The sequence below is a fragment of the Liolophura sinensis genome, chromosome 8 (genome assembly GCF_032854445.1).
Source record: "Liolophura sinensis isolate JHLJ2023 chromosome 8, CUHK_Ljap_v2, whole genome shotgun sequence".
Classification (NCBI taxonomy): Eukaryota; Metazoa; Mollusca; class Polyplacophora; order Chitonida; family Chitonidae; genus Liolophura; species Liolophura sinensis.
In genome coordinates this window covers 17266190-17286183 of record NC_088302.1, presented here as the reverse complement: position 1 = coordinate 17286183, position 19994 = coordinate 17266190, and the positions used below count along the sequence as shown (strand labels likewise).

Genomic DNA, 19994 nt, shown 5'->3' with positions numbered 1-19994 from the left:
TGTATAGCATGAATTCCGGCATGAATCACTATCACCGCATCATCTCATATTTAGTATATGCTATACCCTTGGCTAGCAAAGATGCTGTCTCTGAAGATTTCAAATTTTAACAAGTAGTTGTAACAAAAATCTGATAGTCTGTTACGATAATGAACTCCTGAGAAATCAACCACACCCATGGAGTTTTTAACAAACGACGTGGGCTAAATATTCATTTCTTTATTTGATTGTTTTTTACACCGTAGTCAAGAATATATCTCATTTGAACCACTGTGACCAGCATTATCTTGGGAGGAAACGGGGTAAAGCCCAGAGGAAACCCACGACCATCAACAGGTTTCTGACAGACCTTCCCGCGTGCAGCCGGAGAGGAAGACAGCAAGAGCTGGACTTGAACTCTCAGCGACCTCATTGTTGGGAGGTTCATGGCACACAAACTACCTTGGTCACGGAGGCCTCCGTTTGAGCTAAATACAACAACCACAGATTCGCGCATTTCGCAAAAAGCCCATGTCGTGTTGCACACAGTCTCCTCATTCAGTCAATAGCCCCTGTTTTAAAATTGTCAACAGATGACAAAACGACCGAACAACAGATCGAAAGACCTGCTTGTCACATCCACAGTTGTTTCAGTGCCATTACATATTATGCTAAATGATGTCTAACACTTCGTTCACGGCTGCTTACTCCGGAAGTGTGGCCATGGTTGGCTCGGTGGATGCCGGACGCACCATTTTCCGTACTCCGGTGCCGAAAATATACTTTCTATCTCCGGGAAAAGCACTAACGAGTTTTCTCTCTTGGACTCGCTTCAGGATCTCTCTGTCTTTCTTCCGGATGAGATCGGCAAGCCGAGCTCTGACCCTGGCCACGTCCCCCTCCCTGCTTGACCCGTCTTTCTCTTTCGTAATCTCCACCAGCGTGTTCATCCGCCGCCTGTGATTCTTATGGCCAAACATTAGTTCCCTAAACAAAAAAAAAACAACAACAAAAACAACAAAAAATGGTTTGTACTCAAATTTGGGTTTTCTAAGCAGATAATTCGTAGTGAAACAACCAGCACACTAGCTTGGTACATGACCTGGTTACTGATTAAGTTTATTAAACTGACCGCTGTCGTTTTTGTGAAAATTCTTCAGTAGGGCGTTAAGCAACAATCAGCTTCACAAAGATGTCGTACATGTACGATAATCGCACATATAGGACATTGGTACAGTAATAGTGACGTACAAAATATTGTACGACAAATGTACGATAAGAAAAATGTTGTACATCGCTTTGTGAAACTGGGCCCATGCAGATGTATACAAGAATGCAACTAAAACTTCCTTGCGTCTTTCCGACATCAATGAAACTGTTGAATGCTTCTCGGATTGCATGAATCCGTGAAGTATATAGCTATAAATATTTTGTTCGTTCTTCGGTGATTTAAGTTTCATACTGTTTTGAAGACTAGTCTTGCGCTAAATCGAAACTAATCGGTATTCTGAACAGACAGCTAGCAATTTGTAAATCAAACCAATTGTTAGAACCAACAGAATACAAAACTGACCAATCGATTATGTGTTTTTTAGTATCGTCTTGCACGCAGGCGCAACGTTAGGTGAGTAGTCCATGTTCAAAGACGTTCAGGATGTGAAAAAAACAACCGGATGATCGGTGTTTTACGCCATACCAAAATATTTCATTTATACGACGGACAGAGCCCGGGGGAAACCCACGACTATGCACAGGTTGCTGCAAGACCTTCCCACGTACGGCCTGAAAGAAAGCCAACATAAGCTGGACTTGAACTCACAGTGACGGAGCAAATTATAGAGTTGTATGAAAACACCTACCCAAAGTCAATCTCACCATTCTTGTCCCTGTCAAGCCGTGATAGTAGCTTGTTGAGAGATTTCTCTGACAACGGCATTCCTTCATCCTGAAAGCAAGCATATCATATCAGGTGAAAATATTTGATCACGTGACACCGTCAAGCTGGCGATAAGCGAATGAATGATGTCGTCAGTTTAACAACTTTCGGCCAGTTTATCCCGGTGAGAATTTCATTATTTGACAGTACATACAAACGTTTTATATTGATAAACGATCACACCTTTCACTTATTAATTTCTTGATATTGCACAAGAACTTTGGGTTGGCTTTCTTTCAACCAAGCAACCCGTAATTAAAATAGAATAAACCATGTTTATTTTTGCACCTATACGTAACGGTTGAAATACCACCTCGTCAGCTTAGCTCATTTAAGGTTTTATTCTAACTGTTCATGTAAGTCCCAAGTTTGCCTCAAGTTCATAGTTACTCGAAACCTGATTTCACTCATCGATAAGCCTGTCCTCGATTGCATTCACCAGTAAAACCTGCCATAAGCCACTGATTACTCAAACCCGATTGCGCTCACCAGTAAACTTGCCTTAATCTCTTGGGTACTAGAACCCGATTGCCCTCACCAGTAAACTTGGCATTATCTCTTGGGTTCTAGAACCCGATTGCACTCACCAGAAAACTTGCCTTAATCTCTTGGGTACTAGAACCCGATTGCATTCACCAGTAAACTTGCCATTATCTCTTGGGTACTACAAGCAGATTGCTCTCACCAGTAAACTTGCCTTTATCTCTTGAGTACTAGAACCCGATTGCATTCACCAGAAAACTTGCCTTAATCTCTTGGGTACTAGAACCCGATTGCACTCACCAGTAAACTTTCCTAAGCTACAGGTTACCCGAAAGATGACTATACTAAACCAGATTACACTCACCAGTAAACCTGCCTTAAGCTCCTGGTTGCTCAGAGACCGGCTACCGTCTTTGTCCAAGGACTGGAAGAGATCGATGAGGCGCAGGTTTTTAAGTTTCATGAATTCCATGAGAACAAGGATGGGGTCTTCAGAGACCAGGGCCTGTTCCTTACATTGTTGGGGCGCCTCATCCCTCAGAACAACGCCGTACTTCACCTCCAGAGGGCGTTCCGACTGGATCTGCATCAGCACGTCAATGAACTCTCTATCAACGCACTGCTCCTATATTCCCGAGAAAAAAATTAAAATGACACAAAAAAATTTATGACAATACGCTGTGTCCTTGGGATTCAAGAAACAGAAGTACAGGAACGGCAAACCAGTGTGGTTAATAAATAAATAGAAAAAGTTTCTGCGTTTAACTTAATGCTAGTGGTATACATGATTTTACCTTAATTATTGAAGAAAAAATCATTACGAAAACTCCAGCAAATTAAGCTTACGCCCAGATCGAGTCGGATGAGAGACATTGTTGTGATTTCTTGAATGCTCTTCAGCAGAGCCATGGCGCCCTCTGTCGTTATCGGGTTGTCGGATAACTGAGAAGGAAACAGAAGGTAGCCTATCAGATACAATAATCTCAAAACATCACAATTTCCAGCCATTAATTTATATGAACGATGATGGGAATCTTTTTAAAACTCCTTTTCCAAATATACATTCCAAAAATTAATCTGTTAATTTTAACAGAAAGTCTGTTGTCTGAGTGATGTATTCTGCTATTGCCGCAGATTGTTCTGTTAAATAAAACATACATATTCTATGAATTCAACACAAAGATTCTATTAAACTAATAGGGTATTGTGTTTTTAGTGTAACAAAGAGGTCCACAGCTATAGCTTTTTCCCGAAAGTGAGTTATCTCTCTTTTCGCGCTAGTAGTCAGGTCTATTTCCGTCTAATATTGTTTTGTCTTCAATTAATGGCACAAACGAGCTCGCTGTGCGGATCAAAATGTATGATGTATGACTACCGAAGGGGCGTTGGTTTACACTTGGAATCCTGTTTTCCTACATCCGTAAACCTGATCGCCTGCCATTTAAGTCAAACATTCTTGAGTACGGCGTTAAAAACCCCAGCTCTGCCCGTTTCCTCTCACCATAATGCTGGCAACCCTCGTATAAGTAAAATAGTCTTGCATACGGCTTAAACACCAATCAAATAACTGAATAAAAAACACCTAGATCAACAAACGAATAAATAATAGCAAATGCCGGGGCTTAAGAAAAATATAGTCTGCTATATGTCAGAGGTAGTACGATATACCTTTAGTGAGGTGAGCGTTTTGTTTCGCTTCAGTCCTTTCAGTAGTTCGTCCAAACACTCTTTGTTGATTCGGTTTGCCTCTAGGTTCAGTTCCATCAGCGTCTTGTTCCTGTCCAAAGCTCTTGACAAAGCACGACAACCTTCCAAGTAGAAGCCGTTCCAAGACACATTCAGAAAACGGACACAATGATTGCTCTGGGAATGAGAACAGAAAATATTTGATCATCTTTGCTTTTCCTTCACCGCTGAAAATACATGATTGCTTCTACGTTCAAATTCATATTTTTTTATGATAATGATTGTGGTTTGAATCTATTCATAAAAGTTTTGTAGCTGCTGTTGCTTTATTCTACAAAAATAACATAATTGTATGTATGTATGTTTTGGTTTTTGTGTAGTTATGAACAGTCATTTAGCTTCGAGGAATCATTAGATCAGTCTACATGTACTGCGTTGTCTTGTGTTTTATGCCCGCTATGTTCAGCTATACAGAAACATCATGCCGAAGATATCAGGCACGACACCTCACCCAATCCTGTTCCCTTGCTCTAACTTCCCAGCACTGAGCGCCATGTTAGGCAGCAAATAATTCTTTGGTATGACATGATCCGAGTCTGATCCAAGGCTTCGCGACTATGACGCGAACGCTCAAACCATCAAGCCACCGAAGCAGTTTAATAGTCGTTGCACCATATCATTTCAACATGTCGACGTTTGGATGGTATTTTGAAGGCCCAGTATTGGTAAAACCGCGTTCACACAGTACTATTTGTCGCATTGACGCGTAGATCTCGATATGGGCAGACTCTACTTCGTACGACTTGTAGAATTCCAAGTCAAATTCTACGAACTGATACGAAAAATCCCAAAGCGTGAATTCGGCTTAGGGAGTATAAACTTCCAAAAAGTATTTCAAAAGGCATTTTGTGGATAATGTAAATGTTTATTCTTTATAACACACCACTCTCTCTGCATATTGTTTTCTCGACGCAACCAGTTGACGGAATGTAAAGTGAAACTGAACTATGTACTATGTTCGCATTAAATTTTTCTGGTATAATATGCTGAGGCAGCCTTCCGCCGCAACAGGTCTCTTCTGAAACGTATTACATTATTGGAGTCTTTGTCTCTTACAACTCAAATGCATGTCGGAATATTAAGTTCTAAATTATGTAATAAAACACTACGGAGACATTTTGTTCTACATCCATATACAGCTGGGAGTACCTACAGTTAGGCCTTTTCCTATAGCCACCGCACCTCGTCGTCTTAAATGGTTCCAGCTGAGATTCAGGGTTGTCAGCGTCTTGTTCTTGGCTACATAATAGCAAAATACAATGCACTGAGTTACAGCTGTTGAAGACCAGTATTATTACAGGTAAATGGACGCTACGGCATAAACACAAAAATGGAAAGATAATCATAATTATTCAGTGCCTGTTCCTATTTCGAATCAATTAAAAGCAACTTCATGCCACGGGCTACGGTATTAAAACGAAATGGTGCATAATTGGTGATAAGTGCCCAGGTTAAAGGAGACGAAAACCTAAAAATAATGCCAAAATTAGACGAAAGGTTGTGAAATCTTATTTGCAAATTTGGCCTTAATATTTTTTTGTTTTATTTTTGCTAGAAGGATAAAAGAGAAAAAATACCCACCATACAAAAAAATATTCCCAAGTGTCTTTCTCTTAAAGAAAAATTGAAAAAAATATTGAGGACCCCATTTACATATAACTTTTCTCACTCTTTCATCTTAAGTCTGTGTAATTTTATGCTTTCTCCTCCTTTAAACCTTTTGTATTATTTTGGTTGATTTCGTTGATTCGTTGGTACACTCATTTCAGTCATGCAGTATTAAGACGTGAATCAGAGTATACCATCCAGGTATACCATCTTTTTAGCACATGCTATTGTTCCTGACTCTGACTAATGTAGATATATAACGGGCTTTGGCTGTTTTTATGATACACTTTAAAACTATTTTGACCTGACAATTGATGGATTAGTGTAGTGGGAGAGATCATAGTGGAGACTTATAACAACTCTGATGAGTCCAAATGCACTCAATTCTCTTACTGAGATTACAAACATACATGTATTGCTGGGAAAGCAAATTGTTGTGCGCAATCATACCTAGTATATCCCCGAAGATTTCGCCGCCTTTTTCTCTGAAGCTGTTATTGCTGAGGATGAGGTGGCGTATAGTTGAATTACTCTGAAATAGATCATGTCGTGATACAGTAACCCACGTGTCATCCTATAATCCAAATAGGCATCCAGATTTTATACACATTGTTCCCCTTCTGATTCTGCTGTTTCAAACACAGGTTAGTTTTATATACAGACCAAATTTCTGTCGGGAATACAAGTCTGTAATCTGATCATTATTTAGATTTTATCAATAATTTCACCGTTTTGTTTCTTCGTGGGAAACAATTCATTTCAGAAATTTACATTTAAAGTTTATGATATAATAACTTACTTACAAGCAGTAAGTGTTCTAAAGTGGCAGGCGTCTGGTTCACTAAAGCCATTCCCTGCAAAAGAGATGTGTTTAATGTTGTTGATTTAGCAGATATAATTGAAGAGTTCAGATACAAAGCAGATAAACGCCATTCACGTCAAGACATTGAAAAAATTTAAATCCTAGAACTGTCAAGAGTTTCCAAAAATTTGCATATACTCCCCCTACTTTGCGATAGTTAACTACCTTTATATGCCTACATTCCTAAAAACATCAGTTATGTACACAATTTGATTTGATTCAAAAGGAAAAACTGAAATAGATTTATCTGCGTTTGCGATAACTGTTCAATTCTAAATAATAATTGAAAACGCTGATTTGTTGCTACTTTTTAAGTAAAGACATGAACAGTGGAAATAAAACCCTAACTGACCCGACAAGATTCACCGGTTACTTGTGATCATGGGCCAACTATCATATTGTCGGCACTCTTCTGGTTTTTCTCTCTATGTTGCAATTTTTTTTCATTCTAAATTTGGTGCGTGCACCAAACGTAGGTAGTCACAACATAATATAAAAGTCTGAGCGGCCTCCGTGGCTCAGTCGGTTAGCGCGCTGGCGCAGCGTAATGACCCAGTAGCCTCTCACCAATGCCGTCGCTGTGAGTTCAAGTCCAGCTCATGCTGACTTCCTCTCCGGCTGTAAGTGGGAAGGTCTGCCAGCAACTTCGGTGGATGGTCGTGGGTTTCCCCACCATAATGCTGGCCGCCGTTGTATAAGTGAAATATTCTTGAGTACGGCGTAAAGCACCAATCAAATAAATAAATATAAAAGTCTGAGGCAAAAATGACAACATGTAGTACATGTATGCAAATTTAATGGCCTGGACAACGTCCACTGTCTTATGAGGAAAAGCTTGTCTTCATCGTTGTAAGAAACATTCATGGCTAATAACAGCTAATATATTCATATCTGTATTTCAGACAAAACGTAATCCATACATATAAATCTATGACCAAGAAAAAAACATACAATAGAATTACAGGAATATAATATATTTATTTGATCGGTATTTTACGCCATATCCATGAATATTTCACTTATACGACGGCGGCCAACATTATGGTGGGGTAGGGGGGGGGGGGGAAACACTCAACCACCCGCAAGTAGCCAGCATGAGCTGAACTTGAACAGCGACGGCATTGGTGAAAGATTCCTGGGTCGGAAAAAATATAATGTACGTACGATTATTATATGTACAGGTACAGGTGTATCTTTGGAAGCCATTTGGCTTCCAGATTAGGATGAATGCAAAAGTCAGTATTAAGTAAGCCATGAATCAATACATTCTGCGTATTTAACAAAGGATGCCCAAATCTCAATGTGGATTTTCATAAAAGTTCACCGAAGGATGGAACCATATTTATACAAAACATGTAATTAGCATTACACTATTCATATTTATGCAAAATATGTAATTAGCATTATACCCCCTTAAACTGCTTTCTGTATTTAAGCATTGTATTCCTAGTGAATTGTAATTGATAAATCCAGACCTTTGACATTACCTGATAAATCGAGGGACTTGACAGAAGAATTCAGCAGCAGAGCGTCTGTGATCAGCTTTGCTCCGGCTGAACCTAAATTGTTATCCGCAAGATTCTGAAAACAATCATTTTGTTGGAAAAGTTAGGTAACTAAATTTGCTTGCACACGTTAAATCTTGATTCGCCTCCAAACTAGATCTGTGGAAATAAGTGGAGAATTAATATGTCATAAAAACTGAGTTAAAGGCACCTATTACCACTCATTTATATGTATGTAACATAAGTCATACAGCCTATCAAAAACCTTCCTTTAGTCAACGACACGTAGCAACACAAGCTCAACACATGGATCTTTTTGAAGTTCACATTCTTACAAGGAAAACGAAGTTAGAACACTTTTTTATCATTTATAACGCAAAATTGCATAGCATCAGTTTCTATGAAAATAGCTGATATTGCCTATTCGCCATTTTGTATCTTTAAAGATTTTTAAACGCTTTAGAACCCATGCCCTTTTATTTGCATTGCCGTATTATGCGGAGACTAAGATAAGTGGGACCGACACTCACACACACCCTAGAGCCACACCAGCGAGAGCTGGGCTTGAACTCACGCTGGGCACTTTGATGAGAGAATCCTGTGTTGTTGTCCTGCTCTAGCACGCTAGCCACTAGGCCACGGAAATAATACATAGGCAAATTCCGCAAAAGAGGCTCCAACACACTTACCAACTCTTTGATAAAATAGTTATCCTCCAGCATATCAGCAAAATATTTTGCACCCATCGGTCCAATCCCATTTGCGCTCATGTCCAGTACTTCTACTTCTGCATTTTCCTACAAGTTTCAAAACATAACTCAGCGCAAATAGCCACTCACTCGAGTTTCTGGGGTTTTTTTTCTGTTTTGTTTTTTTTCTTTGAGGGGTGTTTTTTTTCTTTGTTTGTTTATTGTTTTTTATAGTTTCATGGAATGTTTTGTAACTTATAAAGTGTTAAAGTGTTTGGATATCAAGTTTCAGAAAACATGTTTATAGGTTTTGCTCTAATTTCAGTATGACCGCAAAAATTTTAATAGCTGCAATTTACAGTTTTCCAGAAAAACGATAAAAAGCGCATTGATCGAAAAGAATAATTTAAGCATTTCCAGCAAGAAAAATAGGCCTCAACCTTTCATCTTGGAATCTTAAATTGCATTCATGTAAGTTAAACAACATCATCGATTCTTTGTTTATCCCACATTAGATATATATACTATTTACAGTTTTTACTCAACTTACAGTTAATGCAATGGCACAAGCGCGCGCGCCCTTTGGCCCAAGCACATGATTGCGCATGACCAGCGTATCCATAGAGAGGTGTTTTCACGAAATACGTTGCCGGGGTAACCGAAAGTTCTCGACATGCATCAAGGTAGATCCGCTGTGACAAAGAGACAAACCGGATTGTCTTTTCTTCCGCAGTTTTGTCATCTTCTGCAAAACATTTAATGTTTTAAATAATAAAAATAGGATGTGCGTCCATAGTGTGACGGCCAAGTAGTTTGAGCCTTCAGGTCGAAATCGAGTAATCGATCATTTGTAAGTCTCTAAAATGAGCAATTTCGATTAAGGAAGCCGAGTAAGATCATCATTGTGCCATCGTTCCATTTTAGTGTTGTTGGCACCAAGCGATGACACGGTGACACGAAAAGATGACAAGATGACACGAAACGATGTCATGATAGCATGATGACAATCGCTTCTCGTCATGCATTGTTGAGCGAAATTATACTATGGAACGACTTCACGATGATGACCTTAACTCGCTTCCATACTTCAGGTGGTAAAGTCATCATCTTACATGATCTTATAAACGCTTGGAATCATGAATAAAGTTTCAAACATGTTCGGCTACTGTATATCGCAATACCCATGGCATGCCCAGAGGCCTTCGGGATGACATACCACTTTGGGAGCACAATAAAAATGTCACATAGCTACAATATACAACAGAGGAATTCCTCTTGTTAGAGATTCCGAATTAAACTGCCAAGAAACTGAGCAAAATGTGGCAAGTTGTTATTTCCCTGGGGAGATGCTGTATAGGTGTGTAAAAAGTCAATCTTCGCACATCAAAAAAAAAAATGAGCAATGAACATTCACACCGTCAAAGTCGTAATCCTCTGGGAAATCTTTAGTGGCGTCTTGTGTGACGTCAGACGATGCGGTCACGTGAGTCACTGACGACTCGCCACCCTCACTTCCGGCTCGTGATACCGGTCTTCGTCTGCGCACGCGTCCTACTGGCGTGCTCTTTGGTCTTCGTAAATGTATGGGTGTCTGGCATACTCGATAACGGGCCGCTAAAAGCCAAGGGTCTTTTCGTTCACAGCCTCGCCGAGTCAAGGCCTCGAAGTTTGGCTGAAAATAAAATAGGCAAACCAGCTAAGCACACTATATTATTGTTTTTTACCCAGACTTGACGGCTGTATATATTACTATTAACATTTAGGCCACGATAAAGCGGGTTAGAAATTTAAAACAAGGAAAAGAAAATAAAAGCTCACTAATTAGAAAATAAAAGAAATGAACGGAAACACATATGATGTACTACATAAACGGAAACGGTCAGGTGGTTTAATACTGGATTTCTTCGAATTTTTTCGAAGTAATCGATACTTACATTGTTACTAATGAATAATTTGCTAAATATATCCGCGGTCAGCAGATGTTTTGCCATGACTAAGATAATGTTGATGCTCATGCCTCTTTCTTACCTTTTGGTAAATAGATAGGCTCCACATTGCGTAAAATGAGAATTAACACACGTGCGGACAATGTTGACAGTTATATAGGGCGTATTTCATCCAATGGTATCCTGTTAACGCCATGTTACGCTTCCAAGTTATACATATCGCTGTTTCGATCGCAACTTTCAGTAAAGTCCGCTGAACAACAGATGGAGCCATTTATACCTAGGCCATCAGTCACAAAGGCAGGGTAATTTCACAGCCAATATGCCTGCTAAGACACCATTTCTCAAGTTTGTTTGATCGTTTGACTATAGCCGAACGCCTCCATTATTATCATTAGAACATGTATGTACATGTACACGGCTATTCTACAATCACCGATAACCTATACATATATATATATGTATATATTGCAGGTGAACTCGGTTAACAATAGTTTTATCCATTAACTAAACTTCATATGACCTCATATATTGTATAATGCTCCAAAATCCCGATTAAGAGCTAATGGGATAATCCCAGTGCCAACTCCTAGCGTTTCGATGTGATTTGACGTTAATCTCACGTTAATCCGACAATAATTCTTTACGGGTTTTTTTTTCACCAAATTACGTGGTGTTAAGTCAATATATCTGGATTTGTCGCTCAAATTTTCTGCAAGGTTTGAATTTGTTCGACTGCTTAACGCCATACTGGAGAATGTTTGACTTATACAATGGAGGTCACTTTTATGCGTGGAGTAAACCGTCGTGCACCATCCTGATTTTCATTTTTTTTTTCTGTGTTTAAGATTTAATACTGATTTTAAACTTTTTTTCTCTCTTTCAGAGTTAATTATGGTTAATAAACTAACAGTACAAGAAAGAGCTGAATTGGTTTTTATGTTTAGAAAAGATGGGGCAACACGCCGCTCTGTAGCTCAAGAATTCAACCTCAATCTGGATGGTGCGCGACTTGTGGGACACCCTGTATATTCGTGGAAGGCAAGTGGTTTCCCATAAACTTTAGACTGTGTAAACGGGCCTCGTTGATCGCTTATTGTCACTAAGGTCACTAAAGCTGTGAGAGTGTGGAAATCTACAACGTCCCTGTTCAAGGCCAGATTTGAACCCGCACCTTGTGTGTACTAGGGATTCTTCACCATTTGTGAACAGTTTAAGTAAAATAGTCAGATAAAGATAAGTCATGCATATCCGGATTTTTTTGCACAAGTTTTCTTTAACCTTTGGGAATGTCGTTATATTATTGCAGTTGGGATGATCTGGTGTCAACTGTAGAACTTGAAATGTGTACAGTTTTGATTGATTGGTATTATGTGGTATTCAACATGATAATATTAAAGTGACAAAAAATCACACATTGACAAAAACACCCATTAACTGAAAAACAAACTTTCCAGGATCCTACATTAAATGTTAGCTGCCCGAAATTTGAGGTCAAATCTACCTTTTCTACATCCAATATTTGAAACCTTTTTAACAGTAAGGTGATTTGATTTTTTTTTTTTTTTTTTTTTTTTGATTGGTGTTTTACGCCGTACTCAAGAATATTTCACTTATACGACGGCGGCCGCATTATGGTGGGTGGAAACCGGGCAGAGCCCGGGGGAAACCCACGACCATCCGCAGGTTGCTGTCAGACCTTCCCACTTACGGCCGAAGAGGAAGCCAGCATGAGCTGGACTTGAACTCACAGCGACCGCATTGGTGAGAGGCTCCTGGGTCATTACGCTGCGCTAGCGCGCTAACCGACTGAGCCAAGGAGGCCCCTAAGGTGATTTGAAACACCACCGTATGGTGTTTTACACACCTTATATAAAGTTGTTTAGACTTTTGACCATGTTGTAAATTCGATCAGTTGTAAACTACATTAATAATATTTGATTAGTGGTTCGCCCTAATTTAAATTATAGTTTACTTAAATGATAGAATGACAGATGACGGTCTAATCTGTTTAGATATGTTGGGGAGGCGGGGTATGTTCAACTCAGAAAGTTATTTAGATAAAATTTTACAATGAGCTTCTAAGAGCTTGTCTGCAAGTGTGGTTGATTTTTTGCTCCCTTCAATAACACAGATACATTTTCTGACGGTCAAAGGAAGTGTAAATAGGGCAGTTTGGACTCGAAACTTGACAAGCATTGTTATCATTCTGGACGCACTGATGATTGTGCTGTACAAAGGGAAACCAATCCAGTGGATTAATCTTACTTAATGCGTTGGATTTATCCTTTAATCATTCACTACAATTATGCATGCCAAATCGCTTGTCTTCCTGAAGTGATGTTTACGGGTGATGTGCCAGTTCTAAACATGTATTGAAATCATGATCTCAGTGTGAAAACAGACAAACATGCATAGGTGTACATGTTAGGAGCATGTTCCCAATTCCACTCATTGAAATCACGCACTCAGTTTAAAATAGACAAACATGCATGGGTGTACATGTTAGGAGCATGTTCCCAATTCTGCTCATTGAAATCACGCACTCAGTTTAAAACAGACAAACATGCATGGGTGTACATGTTAGAAGCATGTACCCAATTCTGCTCATTGAAATCACGCACTCAGTTTAAAACAGACAAACATGCATGGGTGTACATGTTAGAAGTATGTACACAATTCCGCTCATTGAAATCACGCACTCAGTGTAGAAATAGACAAACATGCATGGGTGTACATGTTAGAAGTATGTACCCAATTCTGCTCATTGAAATCATGATCTCAGTTTAAAAATGGACACACACGAATGGGTGTACATGTTAGAAGTATGTACCCAATTCCACTCATTGAAATCACGCACTCAGTTTAAAATAGACAAACATGCATGGGTGTACATGTTAGAAGCATGTTCCCAATTCTGCTCATTGAAATCACGCACTCAGTTTAAAACAGACAGACATGCATGGGTGTACATGTTAAGAACATGTTCCCAATTCTGCTCATTGAAATCACGCAATCAGTTTAAAACAGACAAACATGCATGGGTGTACATGTTAGAAGCATGTACCCAACTCTGCTCATTGAAATCACGCAATCAGTTTAAAACAGACAAACATGCATGGGTGTACATGTTAGGAGCATGTACACAATTCTGCTCATTGAAATCACGCACTCAGTTTAAAATAGACAAACATGCATGGGTGTACATGTTAGGAGCATGTACCCAATTCTGCTCATTGAAATTGCGCACTCAGTTTAAAATAGACAAACATGCATGGGTGTACATGTTAGGAGCATGTACCAAATTGTGCTCATTGAAATCACGCACTCAGTTTAAAATAGACAGACATGCATGGGTGTACATGTTAGGAGCATGTACACAATTCTGCTCATTGAAATTGCGCACTCAGTTTAAAATAGACAAACATGCATGGGTGTACATGTTAGAAGTATGTACCCAATTCCACTCATTGAAATCGCGCACTCAGTTTAAAATAGACAAACATGCATAGGTGTACATGTTAGGAGCATATACACAATTCTGCTCATTGAAATCACGCACTCAGCTGAAAATAGACAAACATGCACGGGTGTACATGTTAGGAGCATGTACCCAATTCTGCTCATTGAAATCACGCACTCAGTGTAGAAATAGACAAACATGCATGGGTGTACATGTTAGAAGTATGTACCCAATTGTGCTCATTGAAATCATGATCTCAGTTTAAAACAGACACACATGCATGGGTGTACATGTTAGGAGCATGTACACAATTCTGTTCATTGAAATCACGCACTCAGTTTAAAATGGACAGACATGCATGGGTGTACATGTTAGAAGTATGTTCCCAATTCTGCTCATTGAAACCACGCACTCAGTTTAAAATAGACAAACATGCATGGGTGTACATGTTAGAAGTATGTACCCAATTCCACTCATTGAAATCACGCACTCAGTTTAAAATAGACAAACATGCATGAATGTACATATTAGGAGCATGTACCCAATTCTGCTCATTGAAATTGCGCACTCAGCCTAAAATAGACAAACATGCATGGGTGTACATGTTAGAAGTATGTACCAAATTCCACTCATTGAAATCACGCACTCAGTTAAAAATAGACAAACATGCATGGGTGTACATGTTAGGAGCATGTACACAGTTCTGCTCATTGAAATTGCGCACTCAGTTTAAAATAGACAAACATGCATGGGTGTACATGTTAGGAGCATGTACCCAATTCTGCTCATTGAAATCACGTACTCAGTTTAAAATAGACAAACATGCATGGGTGTACATGTTAGGAGCATGCACCCAATTCTGCTCATTGAAATTGCGCACTCAGCCTAAAATAGACAAACATGCATGGGTGTACATGTTAGGAGCATGTACCCAATTTCACTTATTGAAATCACGTACTCAGTTTAAAATAGACAAACATGCATGGGTGTACATGTTAGGAGCATGCACCCAATTCTGCTCATTGAAATTGCGCACTCAGCCTAAAATAGACAAACATGCATGGGTGTACATGTTAGAAGTATGTACCAAATTCCACTCATTGAAATCACGCACTCAGTTAAAAATAGACAGACATGCATGGGTGTACATGTTAGGAGCATGTACACAGTTCTGCTCATTGAAATCGCGCACTCAGTTTAAAATAGACAAACATGCATGGGTGTACATGTTAGGAGCATGTACCCAATTCTGCTCATTGAAATCACGTACTCAGTTTAAAACAGACAAACATGCATGGGTGTACATGTTAGGAGCATGCACCCAATTCTGCTCATTGAAATTGCGCACTCAGCCTAAAATAGACAAACATGCATGGGTGTACATGTTAGGAGCATGTACCCAATTTCACTCATTGAAATCACGTACTCAGTTTAAAATAGACAAACATGCATGGGTGTACATGTTAGGAGCATGGACCCAATTCTGCTCATTGAAATTGCGCACTCAGCCTAAAATAGACAAACATGCATGGGTGTACATGTTAGAAGTATGTACCAAATTCCACTCATTGAAATCACGCACTCAGTTAAAAATAGACAGACATGCATGGGTGTACATGTTAGGAGCATGTACACAATTCTGCTCATTGAAATCGCGCACTCAGTTTAAAATGACAAACATGCATGGGTGTACATGTTAGGAGCATGTACCCAATTTCACTTATTGAAATCACGTACTCAGTTTAAAATAGATAAACATGCATGGGTGTACATGTTAGGAGCATGCACCCAATTCTGCTCATTGAAACCACGCACTCAGCCTAAAATAGACAAACATGCATGGGTGTACATGTTAGAAGTATGTACCAAATTCCACTCATTGAAATCACGCACTCAGTTAAAAATAGACAAACATGCATGGGTGTACATGTTAGGAGCATGTACACAATTCTGCTCATTGAAATCGTGCACTCAGTTAAAAATAGACAAACATGCATGGGTGTACATGTTAGAAGCGTGTGCCCAATTCTGCTCATTGAAATCGCGCACTCAGTTTAAAATGACAAACATGCATGGGTGTACATGTTAGGAGCATGTACCCAATTTCACTTATTGAAATCACGTACTCAGTTTAAAATAGACAAACATGCATGGGTGTACATGTTAGGAGCATGTACCCAATTCTGCTCATTAAAATCACGCACTCAGTTTAAAATGACAAACATGCATGGGTGTACATGTTAGGAGCATGTACCAAATTCCACTTATTGAAATCACGCACTCAGTTTAAAATAGACAAACATGCATGGGTGTACATGTTAGGAGCATGTACCCAATTCTGCTCATTGAAATCATGATCTCAGTTTAAAATAAACAAACATGCATGGGTGTACATGTTAGAAGTATGTACCCAATTCTGCTCATTGAAATCACGCACTCAGTTAAAAATAGACAGACATGCATGGGTGTACATGTTAGGAGCATGTACACAATTCTGCTCATTGAAATCGCGCACTCAGTTTAAAATGACAAACATGCATGGGTGTACATGTTAGGAGCATGTACCCAATTTCACTTATTGAAATCACGTACTCAGTTTAAAATAGATAAACATGCATGGGTGTACATGTTAGGAGCATGCACCCAATTCTGCTCATTGAAACCACGCACTCAGCCTAAAATAGACAAACATGCATGGGTGTACATGTTAGAAGTATGTACCAAATTCCACTCATTGAAATCACACACTCAGTTAAAAATAGACAAACATGCATGGGTGTACATGTTAGGAGCATGTACACAATTCTGCTCATTGAAATCGTGCACTCAGTTAAAAATAGACAAACATGCATGGGTGTACATGTTAGAAGCGTGTGCCCAATTCTGCTCATTGAAATCGCGCACTCAGTTTAAAATGACAAACATGCATGGGTGTACATGTTAGGAGCATGTACACAATTTCACTTATTGAAATCACGTACTCAGTTTAAAATAGACAAACATGCATGGGTGTACATGTTAGGAGCATGTACCCAATTCTGCTCATTAAAATCACGCACTCAGTTTAAAATGACAAACATGCATGGGTGTACATGTTAGGAGCATGTACCAAATTCCACTTATTGAAATCACGCACTCAGTTTAAAATAGACAAACATGCATGGGTGTACATGTTAGGAGCATGCACCCAATTCTGCTCATTGAAATCATGATCTCAGTTTAAAATAAACAAACATGCATGGGTGTACATGTTAGAAGTATGTACCCAATTCTGCTCATTGAAATCACGCACTCAGTTTAAAATAGACAAACATGCATGGGTGTACATGTTGGAGGCTTTTGCCCAATTCTACTTATTTAAATCACGCACTTAGTTTCAAAAATAGACAAATATGCATTGGTGTACATGTTAGAAGCGTGCACCCAATTCTATACGTTCAAATCATGCACTCAGTTCACATATGGAAAAAATGCCAGGGTGTACATAATTTATAAAATCCGCCAAGGCTGATTTGATGGGACAAATTACACTGGTATTGAATAATGACTAATGACTATCAAAAGTGTTATTACAAGTATTATTAAAGAAGAATAATATTCCTCTTTCCAATGCTTCCAAATGTTCCATGTTTCAATGCCTGTTTCAATGAAAATTGTCCTGGCTTGACAAATGTCTGGTATAGCTTACCTTTTCGGAGATGTCTGTGGTGCTGTTCATCCTGATGCTGACAACTTATGCAGAATCCGGTCTCTTTTGAGGAATCCACAGGAGGGTTGTAACAGCCTCAAACAATTTATCTCCAGCTTAAACTGAGCTATTTGCCCAGGCTGTTTTCGTACCAAATCGTCATGTATACGTGAAATGAACACCAATGTGTCCAGTATTCAGATCAGCAGTAAAAACTTACCAATACAAGAAGTGCCCCAAAGAACTGTTAGCTATTTGCTGTACGGGTGCGCGTGTCTGAATTGTCGAAAAGCATGAAAATCAGTTTAGAGCCTAAATGTGTGCCACGCAATTGTCCAGAAAAAACCAGGCGATCTGCAACTGTTTCCAACAATATACGTGAGTCTTGTTCAGTTATTCAACGAAAATCTCTAGCATCGGGCAAGAGCATTGGTCACAATGTACAATTATTGCTTTAGCTGGGCTTTCTGCAAGCTATATAGTATCAGAGGAAAGTGAGTAGCAGGAACGTTCTCAGCAGGCAAGAGTCAGTGTATTGATTAACCTTGCTTGTGTTATATACTTGTCCGTCAATCATAGCACAGGTGTAATTAAGCCCACATTAATAATAAAAATTCAATTTCACCTGAGGCACCCAACCTGACGCCCAGACAGGATATCAATAACCAGCTGACAGGTAAGATGGCGAAGTGCCTCTAAGCCTAAGTTCACTGTATAGTTTTCTTATCCGTCTAATGATTGCCTTTTTTGCTTTTTTTTTTTCGCCGTAGTACCTGAGAAACCCCAAAACCACCCCCAAGACCAACGAGAGGTAGATTCGAACCCGAGACCTCATTTGCTTAGAACTATAGTTGAAAAGACTGAATCGTTCTCCGTCATATAAGCAAACTTTTCTCACTAGAAATTATTCGGACTAAGCTGAATAGTATATGTCCATCCCTGCGTTTGTATGCGTTGACGAATTATGGGGAAATTGGTAGCGTGGTAAATGCATGAATTACAAAATAAAGATGAATGATCAACTGAACTTGGCCATCCGTGCGCGGGATAATTCAGTATTCCATTATATAGAAAAGAATGCTCTAGCGTTTATGTTTTCTAGTGTATTATATTAGAAAAGTATGCTGATGAAATAAAGTAGATAATAAACAGCTCTAAAGGTTAATAAGGGATTTTGTTCATTTGATTGCCGCTTTACGCCGTGCTCAGGAATATTTGACTTATACGACAGCGGCCCGCATTATGGTGGGAGGAAACAGGGCTGTGCCCGGGGAAAAACCCACGACCATCCGCAGGTGGCTGGAAGACATCCTACGGCCGGAGAGGTAGCCAGTACGATCTGGACCTGAACTCACAGCGACCGCATGCTCGTGGGTCATTGGGCCGCTGGCACACTAACCACCTCGGCCACGGAGACCTTAATGAGTGATATCTTGTTCTAAAACATCCATCTGAATTTATTGGTCACTTTGTCAATGTTTTTGAGTAAGAAAGTTAGGTACCAGCGCTGCAAAATATGTCCGGCATTTATATACATTGTCCAGTTTTGTGATTGTTGATAAAGTAGAGGAAATCAGATACGCAACTGTACTCTGCCAGGGAATGTTTAGAGCGGCTCTAACAAATTTATTTTGTTTAACGTTCCATACCGAGAAAATATCCCGAGGAATTTGTCACGATCTTCGGACCACAGCTAAACTCCCGTGGGACCTCCGTGGCAGAGGTAATTAACGCGCCCTCGTAGCACAATGACCCAGGTGCCTCCCACCAATGCAGTCGCTGTGAGTTCAAGTCCAGCTCATGCTGGCTTCATCCCCGGAGTATCCTCGAGTATGGCGTAGAAGACCAGTCAAATTAATAAATAAATGCAAACCTCTAGCACATATACCAAAACAAAACAAAAACGATCCCACTCATTCACTGTAAAAAAAATACACACCTATATTGCAAAGAAAATAATTGGTTTTAATGGGCTAAATTTTATCAATACCACATTCCAGAAAAATTGGCATCATGGTACAAATTTGTGTTAAATGACTTCATGACAAATGATTTACTTACTTTACAGTAATATGAAGGAATAGATTTC

The 19994-nt window shown here is 39.4% G+C and overlaps 1 protein-coding gene across 1 annotated transcript; it reads right to left on the bottom strand.

Moving 5' to 3' along the window:
• Positions 1-683: 683 nt before the first annotated feature.
• LOC135473258 (leucine-rich repeat-containing protein 74A-like) lies at positions 684-17935 on the bottom strand. The gene is made up of 10 exons (XM_064753105.1): positions 17906-17935; positions 10223-10480; positions 8809-8916; positions 8102-8195; positions 5298-5383; positions 4067-4261; positions 3245-3340; positions 2763-3023; positions 1839-1924; positions 684-966 (listed from the first exon to the last, which is right to left on the bottom strand). The coding sequence occupies exons 1-10, from the start codon at positions 17933-17935 to the stop codon at positions 684-686; spliced, it is 1497 nt and encodes a 498-aa protein (XP_064609175.1).
• Positions 17936-19994: the final 2059 nt, after the last annotated feature.

Bases quoted from the DNA above. Each gene is read 5' to 3' on its own strand.
- LOC135473258 (XM_064753105.1), bottom strand. From the start codon at position 17,935: ATGAACAGCACCACAGACATCTCCGAAAAG. The intron at 5,384-8,101 runs GTAATGTCAAAG...GCTATTATGTAG, and splicing joins CAAGTCCCTCGATTTATCAG to CCAAGAACAAGACGCTGACA. The intron at 4,262-5,297 runs GTAGGTACTCCC...TCTCATTCCCAG, and splicing joins CTATAGGAAAAGGCCTAACT to AGCAATCATTGTGTCCGTTT.